General features: G+C 45.9%; 8 protein-coding genes across 8 annotated transcripts; 2 read left to right on the top strand and 6 right to left on the bottom strand.

Moving 5' to 3' along the window:
• Positions 1-16: 16 nt before the first annotated feature.
• On the top strand, positions 17-1,981 carry SEC2 (guanine nucleotide exchange factor SEC2; the record flags this gene model as incomplete). Its single annotated transcript, XM_022608468.1, has 1 exon — positions 17-1,981. The coding sequence occupies one exon, from the start codon at positions 17-19 to the stop codon at positions 1,979-1,981; it is 1,965 nt and encodes a 654-aa protein (XP_022464961.1).
• A 130-nt stretch (positions 1,982-2,111) lies between these two features.
• On the bottom strand, positions 2,112-5,834 carry TOF1 (Tof1p; the record flags this gene model as incomplete). Its single annotated transcript, XM_022608467.1, has 1 exon — positions 2,112-5,834. The coding sequence occupies one exon, from the start codon at positions 5,832-5,834 to the stop codon at positions 2,112-2,114; it is 3,723 nt and encodes a 1,240-aa protein (XP_022464960.1).
• Positions 5,835-6,762: 928 nt separating this feature from the next.
• On the top strand, positions 6,763-7,800 carry GOR1 (glyoxylate reductase; the record flags this gene model as incomplete). Its single annotated transcript, XM_022608466.1, has 1 exon — positions 6,763-7,800. One exon carries the CDS (start codon positions 6,763-6,765, stop codon positions 7,798-7,800), a length of 1,038 nt encoding a protein of 345 aa, XP_022464959.1.
• A 643-nt stretch (positions 7,801-8,443) lies between these two features.
• Positions 8,444-10,348, bottom strand: BOR1 (Bor1p; the record flags this gene model as incomplete). The annotated part of the gene is made up of 1 exon (XM_022608465.1): positions 8,444-10,348. The coding sequence occupies one exon, from the start codon at positions 10,346-10,348 to the stop codon at positions 8,444-8,446; it is 1,905 nt and encodes a 634-aa protein (XP_022464958.1).
• A 267-nt stretch (positions 10,349-10,615) lies between these two features.
• MET2 (homoserine O-acetyltransferase) lies at positions 10,616-12,139 on the bottom strand (the record flags this gene model as incomplete). The annotated part of the gene is made up of 1 exon (XM_022608464.1): positions 10,616-12,139. The coding sequence occupies one exon, from the start codon at positions 12,137-12,139 to the stop codon at positions 10,616-10,618; it is 1,524 nt and encodes a 507-aa protein (XP_022464957.1).
• A 483-nt stretch (positions 12,140-12,622) lies between these two features.
• On the bottom strand, positions 12,623-15,676 carry CAF120 (Caf120p; the record flags this gene model as incomplete). Its single annotated transcript, XM_022608462.1, has 1 exon — positions 12,623-15,676. One exon carries the CDS (start codon positions 15,674-15,676, stop codon positions 12,623-12,625), a length of 3,054 nt encoding a protein of 1,017 aa, XP_022464956.1.
• Positions 15,677-16,088: 412 nt separating this feature from the next.
• PRM1 (pheromone-regulated protein PRM1) lies at positions 16,089-18,065 on the bottom strand (the record flags this gene model as incomplete). The annotated part of the gene is made up of 1 exon (XM_022608461.1): positions 16,089-18,065. One exon carries the CDS (start codon positions 18,063-18,065, stop codon positions 16,089-16,091), a length of 1,977 nt encoding a protein of 658 aa, XP_022464955.1.
• Positions 18,066-18,467: 402 nt separating this feature from the next.
• Positions 18,468-19,232, bottom strand: EMG1 (18S rRNA pseudouridine methyltransferase; the record flags this gene model as incomplete). Its single annotated transcript, XM_022608460.1, has 1 exon — positions 18,468-19,232. The coding sequence occupies one exon, from the start codon at positions 19,230-19,232 to the stop codon at positions 18,468-18,470; it is 765 nt and encodes a 254-aa protein (XP_022464954.1).
• Between the last annotated feature and the right edge of the window lie 423 nt (positions 19,233-19,655).

Genomic DNA, 19,655 nt, shown 5'->3' with positions numbered 1-19,655 from the left:
CTTCGTTGAAAGAATCATGGAGGGGGCAGAACAGGTGGGCGAGAGCGTTGCTGTGGATACGGCTGACGAGTCCAAGAGAATATCGCTTCAGATCACGTCCATGTCCACGCAGTTGATGGAAAGTATCCAGAATCAGTCGCTTTTGGAGGAAAAATTAAACCGTGCTAATAAGGCAGCTGCTGCGCTGAAGGAGCAAACGGTCCACTACGACGAACTGAAGGGACGGGTTGCTAAATTGGAGGCCTCTCTGACGAATAGGGATGAGGAGATGGCAGCTTTGAAGAGCGCTCTTGCTGAGGAGAAGAGCAAAAGGGCTGCGTCGGACAAGAGTGTGGAGGAGTTACAGAGTGAGGTAGAGGATCTCACGGCTTCGCTCTTTTCAGAGGCGAACAATATGGTTGCAGACGCACGTAAGGAGAAACACACTACTGAAATTTTGAACAGGAAGCTGTTAGAAGCTGTTAATGAAAAGGATAATGCGTTGGAGACGATGAAGATTCAATTGAAGCACTTGAGGAAAATGTTGGAGAAGGTGGACGTTGGTTCACCTTCGGCAACCGGGAGATCCTCCATGACGAGTGCAGACACTGATACCAATTCTTTGAAGGGGATCGTCACCAGAAGCTCTAATCAGTCGCAGAGTGATACAGCACCCTTGGTCGTCTACTCACCAAGTGTTGGCTCGGTACGATACGATTTGAGCCTATACAGCGAGTTTTTGAAGTTCTTGGTTTCGCTCCCACGTTGTACGCAAATACGCGACACTGAATCGGAATCTAAACTGGTTAGACGACTGATCAACGATGAAATAGCTCCCATTCTCAGAATAGATAGTGCACCTGGTATCGGGTGGATGGCCAAGAAATCGTTGATGAACGTGATGTTGGAGGGCATGGTTATCATCGAGCCCAACAGCGGTGTCAACGAGAATTATCAACATGGACATTCGTCCCCATCAATAAGTCAGCATTCGTTGGGCAAATCACAGCCGCATCTCTTCAGTTATCCAGCGGACTCTCCGCCAATTGCTTCGTTTGAATCTTGTGCGCTCTGTGGCGAATCCAGAAGCGATATCTACGAGCACGAGAGGCTGCATAAAATGAAAATTCAGCAGAAAAGAGACGACGGTACTCTCGAGGTGGTTAACCTTTACCCATTGTGTCTATGGTGTTTATTGCGGGTGAGGCAAACTTGTGAGATATTCTCTTTTCTCAGATCCTTGAAGACTGGTGTCTGGGGGTTGGAAACGATCAAGACCAGAGGCTCGCCGACGTCTGCCAAGTCAAAGAAATTTGATTTGAATAATGCTCCAATACGTCGGAATAAAACTAAAAACTCTGCTAACAGGACCAAGAGAATGAGTTGGATGGCCGGATTAGGCTTAAACACTCCAACGAGTAGTTCTTCCGCACCCAATGATGTGTCTTTAATGGAACCTTCAACAACATTTACGGACAAAAATGGCCTACCGAACACGAATATTAAAAGGGCATGGCTACAGCTTTGCAAACTGAGATCTATTCTACATTGGGCCCATATTGGTATTTGGTCTGTCAGTGATGCATTGGACCTCAAGATTGGTCCAATAACCACGGACCCGGACGATGCTGAAGATGATTACAGTCAAAGTTCTTTCATGAATTTAAATTTGAATTCAAACAACGACAGCAGTGAGGGACAACCTCGCAATTCTATACCGCCAACTGCCCAAAGTCTCGTCATAGCAGAGGAAAGTGGGAAGCTAGCTGAGGAATCTGCCGTGAATTCTGTCAACTCTCCAGCAGTTAAGGAGGAAAGAGCAAATGAAGAGCTAGAATTAGATGCAAAACCGGGAGATGGACAATTAGAAACTACTAAAACAAACGAAAGTGATGATGTTATTGGAAGTTATGCGGAAGAAGTACAATCACCTGTTGATGAAGCCCATCCGGACTCGTCGACTAGCAATGACAATTTCGACGACGCGAAGGAGAATATTTAGATTATCTGATGAAACTACGCAGAAATTATGTAGTTGCTTTTCATAGAATTGTAATATAAAAAATATAGTAAGATATGGCACAAAATGGTTTATGCAAGGGTGGTTGTTATTTGTTCATACCATATATATTTCAGTCGTCTTCGTCTTCTTCAGCAACAATTAGTCTTTTTTTGTGGGTCCTTGAGTATTGCTTTTCGTTGCTCTTAAGTAGAGTTTCAGCGTCATCTTCGTCTTCGTCGGAAGTATCGTTCTTGCGCTTCAACGACTCTTTCGAGGAAATGTGAGTATTTGTGTCAAATTCAGCGGAGTAATACTCCTTTTCAGAAAGGATATTGCTGGAGTCGGATTCTTCAGAATTTGCTGTAGAGGGTAGCACCGGAAGGGTCTCTTTATCATTAGATACAGCTTTGACGTTCTCATCGGAACTATCCGAGTCTGAAGAGAGATAATTGGTTTCTGCTTCCATTTTCGAACTCAGATTTAATAAAGTCTTATCGGCAAGAGATTCAGAGGTGTCTAGCGCTTTTAGGGTGTTTAGAGAAGGAATCGCGCCGCCAAAAAGATCTGAATAATCGCCATTGACTAGACCATTATTGCGTATTCTTTCTTCAACAAATTTACCAAACATAGAATGCTGTTCAGGGGTCAATTGGCTTTTGCTTCGGTTCATTATCCATCTCAAATATATTTCATTCTCAAAAAATATTGAATCAAAAGCGTTATCATCGTCGTCGTCATCAGAATCGATATACTCTTTGCTTGAAACGACAGGAGGTTCCCTTTTCCGACGACTACCTGATTCATCTCCATTTCGAATTTTATTTCCCGCTTTCCCTTGCTTCTTCTTACTTTTTTTCGCAGCTATACCCTTGGCAGTATTCGTACTATAAGTTGATGTAGTGCCCCCGCGCTCTAAATCTTTAAAGTATTCGTTATCGTCCACTTCTTCGTCTCTGACAATGCTCGGGTCATTAAGATCGTAAGAATCATGACCAGTCCAGCCATCATCCTCCCCGTTATTATCAAAGGGACTGTCATCATTTGTATTACGGGGTCTTATTAAGTATGTGGATGACGGTTGTCCGTTGGGTGTTTCAAAGGTGGTCGTGGTATACTTCTTAATGGCCTGAAAAGAATTGTTCAGTTCCGAAATTTCCACCAGTCCCGGTAAATAACAGGTCTCATTTTGATTTGAAGGAATGGAATAGCCTATCAGCTTCAAAAGTGCTCTGAAATCTTTATCAAACAAAAGTGGGTTCCCAATATCGTCTGGAACACTGAACTTTTGGTTTGGCGGATTTTCTGTCTCTGTTTCTTTTTCGATATTGACTGTCAACCACGAGCGGAAGATGTCTAAACTCTTTGACATATGCTGAGCCAATAAGTCTAGCAAATCAGTCTTAGAATCATCGATTAATGTAGATACGAGGACACCAAACGACATATCCTTGAGGACATTTGCTGGTAATTGTTCTTGTTCCGGGAAAGGTTTGATTATGCTTGGAGGGGCACCGTAGAAATTATTTTTCTTCATCGCTTTTCTCTCGCCGTATTTCTGGAAATAACCAATTTCCATATCATGCAAAGCTGGGAAGAGTAGGTGAACAGCCCAAGATGGGAACTTTTTTAATCTATTCTTCAACCTTTGTAGGTAATAATTGGCAAATTGATCAACGTGCTTCCTGACTCTCGCATTTCTTGCCAGTCCATCATCAGACAGCATTTCTTGTAGTAGCACAATGAGGTCGAACCGGAACAAAAAGGACTCTTCTTTTGCCTGGACGAAGACTCTATGGAAAAAGGAAATTATCTTTTTGATCTGGTCGTCATCTAGTTCCCTGAATCGTTGTAAGAAATTGATATACGTCTCTACCGTGGCTTCATTTATGAAGGCGTTTTGGACTTTGTGGAAATTGACGTCCATTGTTGTCGCTTGAGAATCTAAAATGTCAATTGCCTCATCTCGGTCAACCTGATATAACTCCATCGTTCTTTCAATGCTATCATTTGTAAGTTGTGTATTCTTGCTCGCGTTTTTCCGACGAGTCTTCTTCCCTTCTACCACTAGGTGTCTTTCATCAGATGTATATAGTTCCAACGTCTTCAAAACGCTGTGAGTCAAATCAATACAACTTTTCATGTACTGTGGCGTGTGTCTATTAGCCATCCGAGGTAGATTGGAAAGGAGGTGGATCCTCTCTCCACTGAATAACTTGCTTATTATGAATTCTATGTCCTCTTTGTCAGTTTCTGGGTTCCCCTTCTCGTAATTGAGGAGCGATAATAGTTCGTTGAAGGCAATCATACCAGCGTGTACCACGATCCAGTTTTTCATTTCGAACGCAGACCTCAATAAATGAGACGCCAAAATAAAGGAGGTCTCCTTCAGTGCTTCAGAGACGTTAGCTGTATCTGTGGGTTTGCCACCACCAGCGGAACATTTTAGGATTTGGTACTGAATAAACCATGAATAGAAAAGGAGGTACTCTATCTGTTCTATGATGACGAGTTTATCCTGCTCAGTGGTCATGTAGTTTGTCACACCGTGGAGGACGATGTTGAAACTTGAGTTGAGGAAGTTGTCTATAAAGTTCAAGAACGATTTCAAAGTCGCCCCCGATTGTAATGCCAGGTACGACGTTTGCTGCGAGTTTAGCAGACTGTTTGGAAGCCCCTTCTCCAGCGGGTCATCCTTGACTCTTGTGGTCCGTTTGGACCATTTCTTCCTGCTATCTAGCTTCTGTAATGCCTTAGATTCATCGAGTATGTTTTGTGAACCAGAAACGGTGAGTCTGATTTTTTCTGGGGTCTCCACGGAGAGTAAAGTACCGAATCTGGAGTGTCTCGAAGACGTATTTTTGATTAAGTTTTTCTTCATTTGGAATTCTTTTGATAGCAGGTTAGATAACTCGTTCCCCGCTTTGGATCCAGTTTGACGGGTGTCCTTCCCCTCCTGGGATTGCAGGTCTCTGCTGAACAGCAGTCGTGGGTTTATATCTTTGGTCAAGTAAAACATGATCTCTAACACGGGTATGATGATGAAGTCCGGGTCGAATTCGGTATTTACTGAATTTGACAAGGTCAGCAGCAACTTGAATACTTTATTCCTTTCAAAGGAGTTGATAACTGCATTTAGGGAAATATCATCCATTGATACGTTTGGGGGTAAAGTGTCCACTGACGATATACCCTTCGTTGCGGAAGGTTTCTTTTTCGTTGTGATCATCAACTCCCCTGGTTCTATCGACAGGACGTTCCTGAAGAAGTTGAGTGCCAATTTGATGGTCAGGTTATCCCTAGGAGTTCTTGAGAGTCTGTCTATTTTCATTACGTTCAGAACCAGTCTTATCACCGCTTTGAGCACTTTCCCCTGCTGGGTGGACAGGATTGCCTTTTTGTATAGCAGCTGGTGTTTCTTCAGGTCCGTATATACGTTGACCTGGCTTGCCGAGGAGTGTTCCGTGATGATCAACGGCCACGTCATGAGCACCAGCAGCTGCAGGCACTGCAGTGCCACTTTATCGTAGTAACTCTTATTTCTAAACGGCGAGGGCTTGTTCTTCTTTGTCAACTTAGCCTCCAGCGAACATTTTTCCTCCCAGTCGACTAGAATCGGGACGAGATCGTCAGTGAGCACTTTGAACTCGGCGGCCGCCATAGCGACTTCCCAGGTGTTTTGTTTGTCATCGACCAATTTGAACCAACGTTTCAGGTCCTTCAGACATGCAAGACAGTCATCGCCCAGCTTGTAAGGCAGTGGGTCAAGCTGTGAGTTGTAGTCTGGACCACCAATAGCAGTCGCCAAAAGCGCGATTCTTGCCCGCAGCACATTGAGTGTATCGTCAGACTCCATACTCCAGTTGGCGTGGGGGATGTAAGAGGTAGAACTAGGACTCTCCCTCTCTGTCCAATGCAATCACTCACCGTTCGGCAACCTGCGATCCATCCATCCATCAATACGTAAAGTGAAACTTTTCAGACGCGTAAAATAATCGCTGACGCGTCAGGTTCCACTCGTTTTAGGGTTCCACCAAGACCTCCAAAAACAAATTAGGGCTTTGCAACCCATTTCCTAAAAAGGCAACGACACCAAAAAAGGAAGAAAAGGCAAACCATTGCTCGAGAATAACCCCGACGTTTTATTACGTGATACAATTGTTAATAACTGCGGGGTAGGAATCATCGTGCGCCTCGTCTGTACGTAAGCGTTTCCACCAAGCGCACGGACACAAACTGTATGCTGTGCTTTGTCATTGTACCTTATGTCTACGGAAGATAATACCGCTGTAGTGCACCTGCAAGCTAGGTACAAACGGTGTTGGAGGCGCAGGTACAGAGATTTTCGTAAAACTTGCGTTACTCCTGAGTTCCAGATAACTGTGATGTCCCGGGCATTGTAGTGCGGGACAGCGACCACATAAGCACCTTGAGAGTTGTTGAGTGCTAATGCAGAGTGCTCGTACACTGCTATGTCCGCCCCGGAGTTGCCCGTCTCCCCCGCCTTTTTAAATCCACTTTCGGTCGGAGATCGAGGCGTCGGGGTTAAAATCTGGGAAGTTGCAAAAAATATCAAAAGGGATGCGGTTGCTTACTTATATAAGGAGTGAATGATGTTGTAGATGAGAACGTTTTCTGGTTGTATCTCCCTAATGTCCTGCTTTTTCTGTCCTGCTTTTTCTGTCCTGCTTTTTCTGTCCTGCTTTTTCTGTCCTGTTCATTTGTAGTACTACATCAGTAAAACCTTCATCCTTTTCAATCACCATCCCCCCTTTCCAAAGATAATGTCTAAGCCAATTGTGTTACGTCTCGGAGACGTTTTGTTCGCCCAAAAAGTCTGGGACCAATTCGAGGAAGTTGCCGAAGTGGTCACCATCGATGAGACTGTCTCGAGAGAGGAGTTCTTCAAGCTGCTAAAGGACCCCAAGTGCAAGGCCTCGCAGGCCAAAGTCATCACCCACACCGTCCAATCGCTACCAAACGTCGGGAAATGGGACAAAGAGGTTGCTGACCACTTGCCGGACTCCGTCATCGCCGTCTGCCACAATGGTGCCGGTTACGATCAGATTGAGGTCGAGCACTTCAACAAAAGACACATCCAGGTGTCGAACACGCCAAAACTGGTCAACCATGCAACGGCTGACACGCACACTTTCTTGGTGCTCGGTGCCCTTAGAAACTACTCGTACGGTTACAGAAACTTCATGGCCGGGAAGTGGCCAGAACTCGGTGAGGATGCCGGTGGTCCATTCGGTCACGACCCAGAGGGTAAAGTTGTCGGGATTTTGGGGTTCGGGAACATCGGTCACTCCATCGCCAAGAGACTAAGACCCCACTTGTTCTCCAAGATCATCTACTACAACAGAAAAAGACTGCCAGCTGAGGAGGAGGACGGTTGCGAGTGGGTCCCATTGGACGAACTGCTAGCGACGGCCGATGTCATCTCCGTCAGTCTGCCATTGAACCCAGCGACAAGACACTTCGTGAACGCGGAGACTTTCAAGAAAATGAAGGATGGTGTGGTCATTGTTAACACCGCCCGTGGTGCCGTCATCGACGAGCGCGCTCTTGTTGACGCGTTGAAGTCCGGTAAGGTCAGGTCCGCCGGTCTAGACGTCTTCGAATACGAGCCACAGGTCACGAAGGAGTTGATGGAGATGCCCCAGGTTCTTGGCTTGCCTCACATGGGTACCCATACCATCGAATCTAGACAAAACATGGAAGAGTTTGTCATTGCGAACGCAAGGAGCGCCGCAGAAAAGGGTAAAGTCTTGAGTATTGTCCCAGAATTGAAGGACGAGGACTGGGTGAAGAAATTATGATTATGAACACTGTGGGTTTTTACAGATATTATTCTTGTATGTCTTTTTTTTTATTGAGATCTTTGATCTAAGTTACAATAATTTACCTTTTTTTACAACCGTGAATGGTTAATGGACTGTGTACATAAGTGCGAGTCACTATTTTCAATTGGCGAACATTCGGTAGACTCAGCTATCCCTGTCAGCCGTTTGTTGGATAGCCGACTTTCCCACTCGTAGTGGAAGTATTACGCACCCTTTTTTGCAGAAAAAACAGGTTTGCTCTTGAAAGCAAAACTGTCCATTGATACACACTTTGGAGGAACATGTTGCATTCACTAGTCCGCCAGTTCTTTTAATAAATGCTGTTACACCTTTTTAATAAGAGATGAGACCCCGCGATTGAATTTAGTTGAAACGAGTTCCCAAAACAAATTACATATACAAAGGACACTTATACTGCACAGTACGCTCCCTTTCGGTACAAGACAGAAGAGATCATCCTTATTTTAGTCATTTCTTATGTACAGCATTTTAAATGCATGAACAATTGATATATTTTTGTTTTTTTAGAATTCATTCTTTCGAAATGTTTAATGTTTGCAAAATATGATAAATAGATGTACCTTACATATTAAAAAGAATATAAGTTAAAAAATTGATATTAAATGCTATTATCTGCAACAGAAGATGGCCTATCATTAGAGGTCTTAGCGTTTATCGACACAATAGCTGTTTCCTTTGATGACAAAGCGGCTGTTTCTAATTGAGAGACATCTACGGAGTTATCGAATGTGGAAGTTCTGACACTAACAAAAGTAGAAAGCTGCACCTCTTCGTCCTCCTGATAACAAGCATCACTCTTACCGCATAGATTTTCGATCAGTAAATTTTTGATTGTAAATGTTTGGGCAACAGGTGGGTCAAGTATTTCTAGCTCCTCTTCTGTGAATATCTTGGGAAACCAAAAACATACAATAACGGTAAGTAGCAAGATCAACGGAAAACCAATTGCCGCAATTGTATTAGTGATACCAACTTCTGCGGCCGCCCCAAGAGTACCAAACGTAACAAATAGAAACAACGATTTTTTGGACATTCTTTGAAGAGCGTTCTGTGGGATTTCCGTATCTTTGATCTTACTGTCCGTGAAAATATAAATGATCCGGGAAACGATCACGTTGTCCATTAGTCCCTGGATGCCCATGACGAAGAACAGGCCAGACAAGACCGCCTGTGGAATCTGAGAAAGACACACCAACAACGGTCTTGTCATGGTTCCTAGCATCATCAGTCCCTGCACGGTGTTTGTAAAACGTTGTTCTACACATCTGACGACCTCCATGTTAGAGTCCAGAACAAGGAGCGACTCTGTATGCAAAGGGGCCTGTGGAATTAGTCCATTGGGGGGAGGAATCCCCAAAACACCAGCGACACAGGTGGTGAGCCCCAATAATGCAAAATCGTAATGAAATGAAGAAGGTTTTTTCAGTTTGTATTGAGACCTCTGCGCCATTAAGGACGAGACGTTATGGTCAAAATAAAACAAAATTGTTAGAATCAGCCCGAAGGGCAATGCAATGAAAACGTCCCTCGTAGAGATCTTAGTATACGCCAACCATGTCGTAGCATCCCTCCCGATCTCCGTGCTGGGGAAATATGCTTTAGAGATTGGTAGTTTCTCAAATTTTACGTCGTTCAAGTACCCACCAAAATGGATAAACCCGGACCAAAACACAACAGATAAAGCGATAGAGTAGTCTGCTATAAGCGTTCTTATGCGGTGGGTAAAAAGGGGGAACCGGTGGAATTGTTTAAAGGTGATTCCGAATATCATCATCAGTAGCGCGACGACGACGCTTGCAAAGCCACTGGATATATTCTCTTGGGTATCTGGGATATCAGATGAGCTGTTATGAAACTGTCTACCCAATATCTGAATACCCTTTTCTATGTACACGACGTTGATAAACATGCCGAAGATATCGCAGGGGAAAGTCGTCACGAACTGTAACAGTGCCACCGAGTTAGTGAATGCCATGAGGAGGTGGAAGATCATAGCCCACATGTCGATCCAGAACATGAAACCGAAATAGTTTGTGTTTAAAGGTTTGATGATTTCATAGACGGTATAATGGAAAATGGCGATGGGACCCGTAACACCTACGATGCAGAGCGGTTGCCCGGAGAGAGCACCAAACACAACACCCCCCATGGCACTCGACAATAAGATCTCGTTGACACCGTAGGAGTTGTCCGTTCTGTCAAACATGTCCTGTGCAAATGCAATAGCAGGGAGCAAGTTGTTGAAGTACGTCTCCACCAGCGATGGGATGACTCTGTAGTCCCATGAATCGGTCCAGTCCGAGATGTAGTAAGGCAGCCTGTCTTTCAGATCCAGATATATCCCCTTACCAAGGACAGGAAATCGCTTCCACCTCCGTCTGTCACCCTGGGGGTGCTCTGTAAGCGTTGAGGACTGGGTATTGGGTATCGTAACAGCAGATAAATCTTCTTCCTCTTCCTGCGAAGAGACAGGACCTGGGGCTCTCGGTGTAAGTAACTGCATAGACCTCTTGTGTTAACGGGGTAGCAGAAAACGTATGATGAAATGCAAACTAAGCGGACTTAAACCTTTAGAGAAGGCGGGGGGCAACAGTTTGACACATCTCTCTTTTTATATATATTTCATGTATCTAATATCGCTGAAACAAATGACGTATTTTTTTTAATTGAATTTTTTGCCTACTTAAATTATTTACTTACCATTAACTACTAAATGCACGGGCGGATCTGAAGAGGGATGCTAAGTATTTCGGTTCAGATACACGCCACCTCACCAGTTGGTGACTTCCTCTGCCTCGCCGAAGAGGGACTCCTTTGCTGCGTCGTTACCCGATGCGCCCGTCCATTGTTTCGGTTCTGCGCTCGTTATCTCGGGCACGTGCTCGACGAGGAATTTCTTGATCAGCTCGTTGATTAGTTTGAACTCTAGTAGGAATGCGTCGTGACCCTCTGGGGACTGGATCTTTTCAAGTTTTGCCCCCCTGATGTGTTCCGCCAAGAATTCCTGCTCAGAGTACGTGAACAGGCCGTCTGAGCTGACACCGATAATCAAGGATGGTTGCTCGATGGACTCCAGCACCTCGACCATGTCGTCATGGAATTGCGATCGATCCCGCGCCAGGTCGTGTGTGTCCAATTTCCTCGTGATTGCGATGTAACAGTTTGCGTCAAACCGGTTGACGAATTTTGTGCCCTGGTACCGCAGGTAACTCTGTGCTGAAAAGTACGTCTGTGCTGGTTTCGTCTCCTTGACTCCACCAGTGACCGCTGAGCTCAAAGAGGTGCTCGAGGACATGCTGTTGACGGAGTCCACGGTGGACTCTGTCGATGTGGTCGAATTGTTGCGGCTTGTCGGGGTTGCCCTCGATTGCAACTGTGAATTTATGGACAAGTTCCTGAGGTTAACACACGAACTCGCCGTTATACCGTCGTTGTGAATCTGTACGGATACCTCGCTAAGCGTTCTCGGTTGTTCCGGTCTTGTCGTACACTGTGTAGGCGCATTCGAGGTGGCCTTCTTTTGCTGTTCCGCAGAGGGCCCCCTCCTAGCGAATTTATTCTCAAACGAGTTCCGAGTCCTGTACGTTAGCAGCGCGGACATCCGTGCCGCGGAGAGTCCGACAACTGGAGGGTTTTCCAAATCGTAGTACCCGTCCAAGTAATTTGGATCCGAGTATATCGACTGTCTTTGTGCCTCCGACCACGAGATACACCATGCGGAGTGTCTTGCACTGGTAGCCAACGCGACTGTGTTTCTCACGTACTCCTTCCCGAACATACAGGTCCATTCGAGGGCAAGCATACCACCCATGGACCCGCCAATGACACAAGCAATTGATTCGACCCCGAGGGAGTCCAATACAAGTCTGTGTGCTCTCACGTCGTCCCGGACTGTACACAGGGGAAATTCCGGTCCGTACCTCTCACCTGTCTCCTCGTTTATGCACAGTGGAGAGAAGGACCCGTAGGGGGACCCCATTGAGTTCAAACATATTATGAAGAACCTGGATGGGTCAAAGGCTCTGTCGTCACCCAGCAGGGGCCCCCACCAGTCGGCGACGTCAGAGGACCCAGTCAGTGCGTGGCAGATGACAAGGACGTTATTGCGTGCCTCGTTGAGAGACCCCCACGTCTTGTACGCGATGGGGAAGTTGTGAATGGTAATTCCGGATTCTAGAACCAGTTCTGGAATCTCCACGACTCTTTGCTCATGCACCAACTTCGCTAGAGGGTTGACCGCCTGTATTTGCTCGATATCCAACTCTCTAAGAGTCTTGCATTTGAGCGTATTCATTGTTGAAATGATTCTGTCTTAGATAGTCTCTGATATAAGACGATATTTTTCACAGATACAGATACAATACGAGAGTCCTTAGATAGAACGTTTATAAACTTATCATATATGCGTCTTTAATATTATTACACAGAGAGACGCGGAAGTCCACAACACACATGCCACTCGCAATACAACCGCATTCTTGTTCACTAAACCTTATCTTTCTTCTCCTTTATAGATGTGCTGGGGGGGGGTCCCGTCTCTTGTCTTCTCGAAATGCCACCACAACGGCTCAGGAAGCGGGTCTCTGCCAAGCGATGCGGTGTCCACCACAGTTTTCAAAGACCCGCCACAGTTTTTCGCGCGGGGCCGTCCCCCAGAAAAAAAAAGGTGGGGTCACGTGGGGGAAACGGGAAAAGTCACGTGGAAGAGAAAGAGGAGTCGCCCAATGACTCCCCCCGCATTCCCACGGCGGTCTCCCGAAAGGGGAAATTCCGCGGGTCAGCGGCCGTACGGGTTCGTCGTCGTTTTCTGTTCGGGCATAAACTGCGAAAACCCGCCCTTCGCCCGCGGACCGCCAGGTGGGATCCTGTTGCCCGAACCCGTAGCGGCAGTGGGGGTGGGGGTGGGGGTGGGCCGCCCAGCAACCATGGGCGGCATTCCTGGGGCCGGTCTACCGTAAGGCGGTTGCTGCTGGTACGGTGCGCGCTGGTACTGGGGCTGGGGCTGGGGCTGGTACTGCGTGTTTGGTGGTGGGAAGCCCTGCCCGTAGGGGCCTGCCTGGACGGGAACGGGCCCGTTGTTTGGTGGGCGGTATCTTGGGTACCCGGGTTGTGTTGGTTTTGATCCTGGTACTGGTTCTGGCCCTGGTCCTGGCATAGGGCGGTTATATTGTAGGGGCATCCCGTAGCCGTTATTGGGCATTGGTGGAGCCACTGGGAAATTGTCCCGTCTTGTCTGAGGTGGCCGTGTAGGGCCAGTGGGTGGTGCTTGCCCTTGTGCTTGTGCTTGTGCTGTCACTGGGCTTTGATTTCGTTGACCCACTCTGGGGGACGCAATGCGGCCCGTAGTGGGTGATGCAATACGTCCACCTGAACTGTAAGGTTGTTGGGGGGATCCATTGTAGGGCATGTTCGCCGCAATTCTTGGGTTTTGTTCAGTAACAAAATCGTAACCCCCAGGAACAGGCCGCTGTTGCTGTTGCTGTTGCTGTGGATGTGAATGTGGATTAACTGGTGAGACAAACGCGTTTGAACGACTTTGCGGTGGGTGGTCCTGATGCCCCGTTCTTGGCCCAACATCGTTTCTGCTCTGTATCCCTTCGTCCTTGTGACCGTTCAGTTTTGGTAACCTGACTTCGGCAACCTCTTGGCCTTGTACTTGTTCCTTACTGGTGTTTGTTGGATACGGCGCACGGTAGGGCAAACTGCTAGAACTCTCAAACCGGTCCTGCATCTCAAGCATTTGATTCTGTTCCACAAAACCCGGATCAAACACATCACTCGCACTATCATTAACAGCGGCCTTCTTGGCGTATGGGTTCTCTATGCTGGTCTCAATATCCGCATGGCCACCCCCCCCGACTCCATGATTAACGCGCAGCTCTCCGAAATTCTTTTCAAGCGCACCGTTGTCGCCTCGTCCTTTATCCTTGGTATTTCTCACACCTTCATTTGTAAAACCATCAACTTTCATGAAATTAGAGTCCTTGATCCTTAATTCAGAGGGTCGATTCCTCTCCTTCTTCATTTGAGCAGGGACGGAGGGGTTGACAAAGGGGGGGATATCACCCTGTTCCCTCTCGTCCGTTCTGGATCGCTGTGGATTTGCTGTAGTAGAGGTATACGGACTGTTCGGTTTCTGAGGACTAGTGTTCGGCGTATGCTTTGAAACTGGTGCATTCGGGGAGGGAACGTTTGATCTAAATCCATTCGTTGTGCCGGCCTCTCTACTTTGTGCGAGCATCTCATTTGGATATTGCTTTCTGTTCTTCCCCTCCAGCGGAGTCAGGGGCGAACTTTTGTACGGTTGATTCGCCAAACTGGAGGAAGAGTGAGAATTGCTACTGTACATCCCCGTTGGTGGCGAAGTTGTATTAGGTGTACGCACTTTATTCAAGTTCGATGATGATTGTGATCTATTGGAAGGTTGCAAGTACATCTTTTCGTTTTTTGGAGTGGATGCACTTTCAGGGTTAGAGGGAGGACCTAGTGTTGCATTAGCGTTGGGACCGGATCTCAATAGCGGCGACATGATGTTATCGCTACTTTGAAACAACTCTCGGCTTTCTAATAATGGACTTGCCATAATATTCTTCAACGCGACACTCGATCCACTCCCCGAATAGCCTCGTGCGACCTTCTTTTGTAAAATACCATCAATGTGATCGTTCCACTCATCGGTGTTCCAATCGAGACTGCTGGCTGAGTTCGCTGTTGGAATTAAATCCTCCAATTGCAGGTAGTAGATGTGAGGCAATACGGGCATGGCAAATAGGAACGATTCAGGATCGTCCTTGTTGGCAATCAATCTCTTTGGTCGTCCATAGAGCTTGAATGCATCCAAAGTTGGAATTAAAAACCGAATGACGGTGTCGTAACCAGGGACAGCCTCATGCTTTTCCGGCATGATAAATATATTAGTCTCCTGCGGCGTGTCGTTTTCGTTAAACGTCGCGGTCCCCTCCAACTTAAGAATCGTGGACGAATCAATCAACTGTGGGGAAGATGGGTATACTGCGTAGACAGCTTTTGCTCCAGTGACTGTAGTCATAGATTTAGCCTTCTTTATCTTTTTGTCGCTCTCATAAAAATTGATCTCCCCTGTGCTTCCCTTCTTCTTATCCTTTTTCTGTGCAATCACAGCGTAACAACGTTTCCACGGCATACCCGTACCGAACCGTACACTAACCCAATCCTCATACTTATACTTCGTGGCAGTTAGCAGGACTCGGATATCGCTCAGCCTGGCACCCCTACTTGATATAAATGCCCCAGTATACGCCTCTTGTAATGCCCTATATTCGTAAACGCTTAACCTGATCGCTGCAGTCCATTGGCTAAACGACTCTTTATTACTGAATTGTAGGAAGTATCTATTCTTCAATGTAGTAGACGCCACAAGTACGTTGTCCGCGGACCGGTTATTACCCGTTCCTCCAGCAGCTCCAGCAGAGTGTGCGGATTGAATAGTAGCATCTGAGAAATTGATGTACGAGGGCTTCGCTGCCGAGGTTCTGAGAGCACTGGGGTCCTTTTCGTTACTTAACGCATTTGCATCCCAGAGCGCTAGTTGAGTCCCCAAGAGAACCCCATGAACCTCTCTCCATTTCCTTGAGGCAGGGGTACCATCGTTTTTCAAATCATGTAATACAAGCAACACACCCTCATGATACCTCCTATGAAGATGGGCTGATAACAGTGTTACCATGGGCACCAATTCGGGGGATATTTTATCTGATTCGGTGATATTAGCATGTGCTGGATTGGGCGTGTCGAGTTCATCAGTAAAGACAGAGGAGCTTGGAGACCTATTCCCTGAAAATATTCTCCTCATTTTGTATTCTAAACGAGAGCGTCTCCCCAAGTCGATAGTCTAGTTCAATTCGATAATATAGCAAGCAAAGTTTAAATAAGCGGTGTTATCGTAAAAAGAAACAAAAAACAAACAGTTCTGATAGTATTATTACAAACAGCAGCGACAACTTCAAATCAATTGCCAACACAAGGAACCAACACGCTTATCAACTATAATTATAAGTGCAGCATCATCATCCAAAAGTGTTGTATGTCTTTCTAATTTTTCTCTCTCTCTCTCTCTCTCGCTCTTTTCTTTTTTTCCTTCAAGCTGCGAAATATCGACGACCGTTCCTTCCCCTCTTGAGATAACCTCATTTCGCGTTGTGCGATTTAAGTTTGCGATGACGCAAAGGAGTAGGCAAGCGAGCGAACGAGGCGGTGTCGTACGCTTACATGAGCATGGCTGCGATGGGAATCTGCAGGGCCCACACCCCTAGGATGGCGCACGATACGATGAGTTCAAAAATCACACTTTGGTGATACTCTTTCAGTATTTTCTGGACTCCCGTTGTGACGAGCGTTTGTAGGTCGTTTGCAATCTGTGTAGTGTCAGGCACGTTCGTTTTGGTAGAACCATCAGACGTTGTTTGGTTTGCGCTCGTAATTGCCATTCTTATTTCCGTCCCGTTCACACGTGGGATGCTCAAATGTGCCTTGTCGTGGACCCATGTCATCGCTTTCTCGACCGCGTACAACTTATCCTCGATGACACACTTCACCACCGTTTTCATTGGGTTGTACAGTAGCGTGCCGTTGAATATCTTGACCAAAGTCTTGTCGATGTCTTGTATCATGTGGTTTACCGTCTGGTTCACGGATGTGGTGGTTGTTTCTATCCACCCAAATATCTGTTGGTTGATGTTAGCCTCTGTCGCGTTAATGTACATATTCGTGTTGGTGGACCAAATGTCCATGTCTCTTTTCAGGGTTGTTGCTACGGTAGAGTTTGTGAACGAGCCTGATTTTGAGTCGATATTGTGCATCGCACGCTTTAGAACCGCAAGAAAGATGAACTGGATGCAACAAAGGACAACCCCCAACAACCCAATGCCCAATATAATTAAAGCCCTATCCGAGAAGACGTAGGCGAAAAACCACCGGATTTGGATCTTTTGTACATTGCTATATTGACCAGTTTTCATTGCAAAATTACTAGCATACTGGCCCACCAGAGTCTGCCACCGATTGAAACACAACTGATATTCCTCGACAATATCAAGTGATCGTTCGTGCGCTTCTAACGAACCATTAATATTAAGAGTCTTCAAATTTTCGTCTTGTGGTGTAACAGTGGTTAGAGTGTTCGTGTCGTCTGGATCCTTCACGTACCATGCATCTTGTCTGTCAAGGCATATGGCTTGTAAATCCATCAATCTGCCCCATCTTCTGTATTCGTTCCAGGATTCCGGGATGAGCATAACTAATGCACCTACAGCAAAGATAACAACGAATATTACCGTGACAACTTTTAGTGACTTACACAGCCCGTTGAACAGTTTGTTAATCTCAGGTATGTTGGAAGAGCATATCCCTGGACCGGAATTCGACCCGTCGTTCAGCGGCGGCACGTAAAACATTGTTACGTTATTCTCTACAATACCGGTTGTGTTTATGGCCTTTATTTGATTTCTCACCAACTGGAAGGGCTCAGCAATTAGCTTCTTGGTGTCGTTTTTCACCGTATCGAAATCGGGGGTCCTTGCCGATAGCTCTCGTAGTTTGTCATTTATGGAAGAGGGGATGTACACATGTCTAAGAGCTGATATTGTCATGTTTACCTTTTTAATGTGACTATCTGGATCACTATCATCGTCATCACCGCCTTTGAAAAATTGCTCCACTTTTGATGCCGCTGCCAATACCTTATTAATCACCACGGAGATATCATCTAAGCCGTCATCCAATTCATTGGCGAATTCCGCGACAGTCCCATTGATAGCACCTAACAACTTTTCCGTGGTATTAGTCGCGACGTCTACTGTACCGTCAATAGCACTCACGATGAGACATGCGTAGGTCCCTAAGTATAGATCAATAACAAAAGTGATGAGCTCCTCGGAGGCCAAAACCAGCATCGAAAGCAGGCCCACAGTCGCCTTAACGGTCTCCTCCAAGGACTTCTCCACCATATAATTCCCCATCAAACCCAAATAATGCGGTGTGTTCGTGGATATGTTATTATACAATGTGTCAATGGTCTGGCAATTGCCTATAATGCTGGAGTTTGTATTCCTCAGCGCGTCATTGACCGAGTTAGAGAAAAATACCAGTTTAAACAGTGACAGAGTCAACACTAACGTGTACTTGTTAATCCATATTTGACTTAGTCTATCTTTCAATTGAAGATACGTAGTGTATTTTCTCATCCGTTCTTACGTGTTTGCATCTGACAATGTTTACACGGATGAGATACTTCAACCATTGCGTACACACATTGTTTTATAGTCTTGAACCTACACAATTACTTCATTCAGTTGCACCGGTAATAAGACCTTTAAGACAGTGTTGAAACGTTGTTGACACATCGGTGTAAAAAAAAGAGTTCCCTCGTAGTAGATGAACCTTACTTTAGTTCTTTTAAGTGTCACTTTTTTTTTCTTCTTTATTGCTGTATAGAAACTGTTTCACAGACGTTTTGAAAATCTGAAATGGTGATCTGCAATGTGTAGATGGGATGGGCTTTGATCCAGCCCAATGGATGTTGAGTTTCGCTGGAGGTTTCCCTTTTTCGAGAATACACAAACGATTTCAGTTATAATAAGTAAAATCTATAAAATTCCCCATGCGTCCTCTGCACCGTGACAGAACTTTGAACAGGCAACTGAAGCGGACAGCGGGTAGTTGGATAACCCTACCTTCTCATCGACGTACTCATCGGCGAAATTATCTGGGCCTCTGGCCATGGAACCAACGAAGACACAGACAGATTCTTCGGGATCCAATTTAGCGATGTAGTTCTGCACACGGATGACAGGTGCGTCAAACGACAAAGTAATCTTGCGACATTTCGTGGGGAGGTGGTCCGTGATTGGGTTTTTAATCACTTTCAACAATTTCTCCTCGGAATTGACAGACCTAATAGACAATTTGTGCAGCAATTGGACCATCAGCCCGGAGAATCTCTTGAACGTTCTTGGTATCCTGACAGTAGGATTGACCTCCACCAAGACACCTTTGCTGGTCTGTATATACACTTGCAACTTCCCAGCTTTATTTATTGGGGAGTCCAGAAGTGTCAATAGACACTGATGCGTAATGTCTGGCCTTGCCTCACTGATATCTCTGCCCATCTTCTTCAAGATACCTTGATGGTCGTCACAATTCAGCAGTGCGTACTTGTCACCACCACCGGGACCTCGCGTAGATGAAATCTTGTAGGTCTCCAGGGAGGCCATGGAAAGGACCACGATCAACCTCTGTGTCACTTTATCCCTCGAGGTAAGCACGGCAGGTTGCTGTGGTACGAGCGAAGCGGGCAATGCCCTATCTTCTCCACCCCTCTGAGCATCTCTCACTTTAGAATCCTCAACCATCACGTAGATACACGTACACCCTTCTGAACAGTTCAACGACCCATTGAAACCCCGTATCCACTCAACATTGGTGACTTGTTCATGGATTCGTTCCTCTTCGAACCTCGGAACTCATCGGGAAAACTTTTCAGTCATTTCGTACGAATTTTGACACCGATGCCCTCTTCCTTCTACAGGGTGATATTCCAAGCGCCAGAGAGTTCGTGGCTCCATCTGGGATCCACCGCACCGCCAAACGACTCAATTCACGAAGCGATTCTTAGTTATATGTTGTATTCTTGATACGGGGATTTTTTGGGGGACAGTGTCTTGCCACTATTTGGAGAAATGGTCACTGATCTTTTTTTTTGTAAAGATGATATTAAAATTGATTGCTAAGGTCGTTTGTACATTCAAATCTGGCACCCTTGTTGTGAGTTTAAG

Source organism: Huiozyma naganishii, chromosome 6 (genome assembly GCF_000348985.1).
Source record: "Huiozyma naganishii CBS 8797 chromosome 6, complete genome".
In the NCBI taxonomy this organism is placed as follows: Eukaryota; Fungi; Ascomycota; class Saccharomycetes; order Saccharomycetales; family Saccharomycetaceae; genus Huiozyma; species Huiozyma naganishii.
This window is presented reverse-complemented; position numbering and strand designations above follow the sequence as displayed.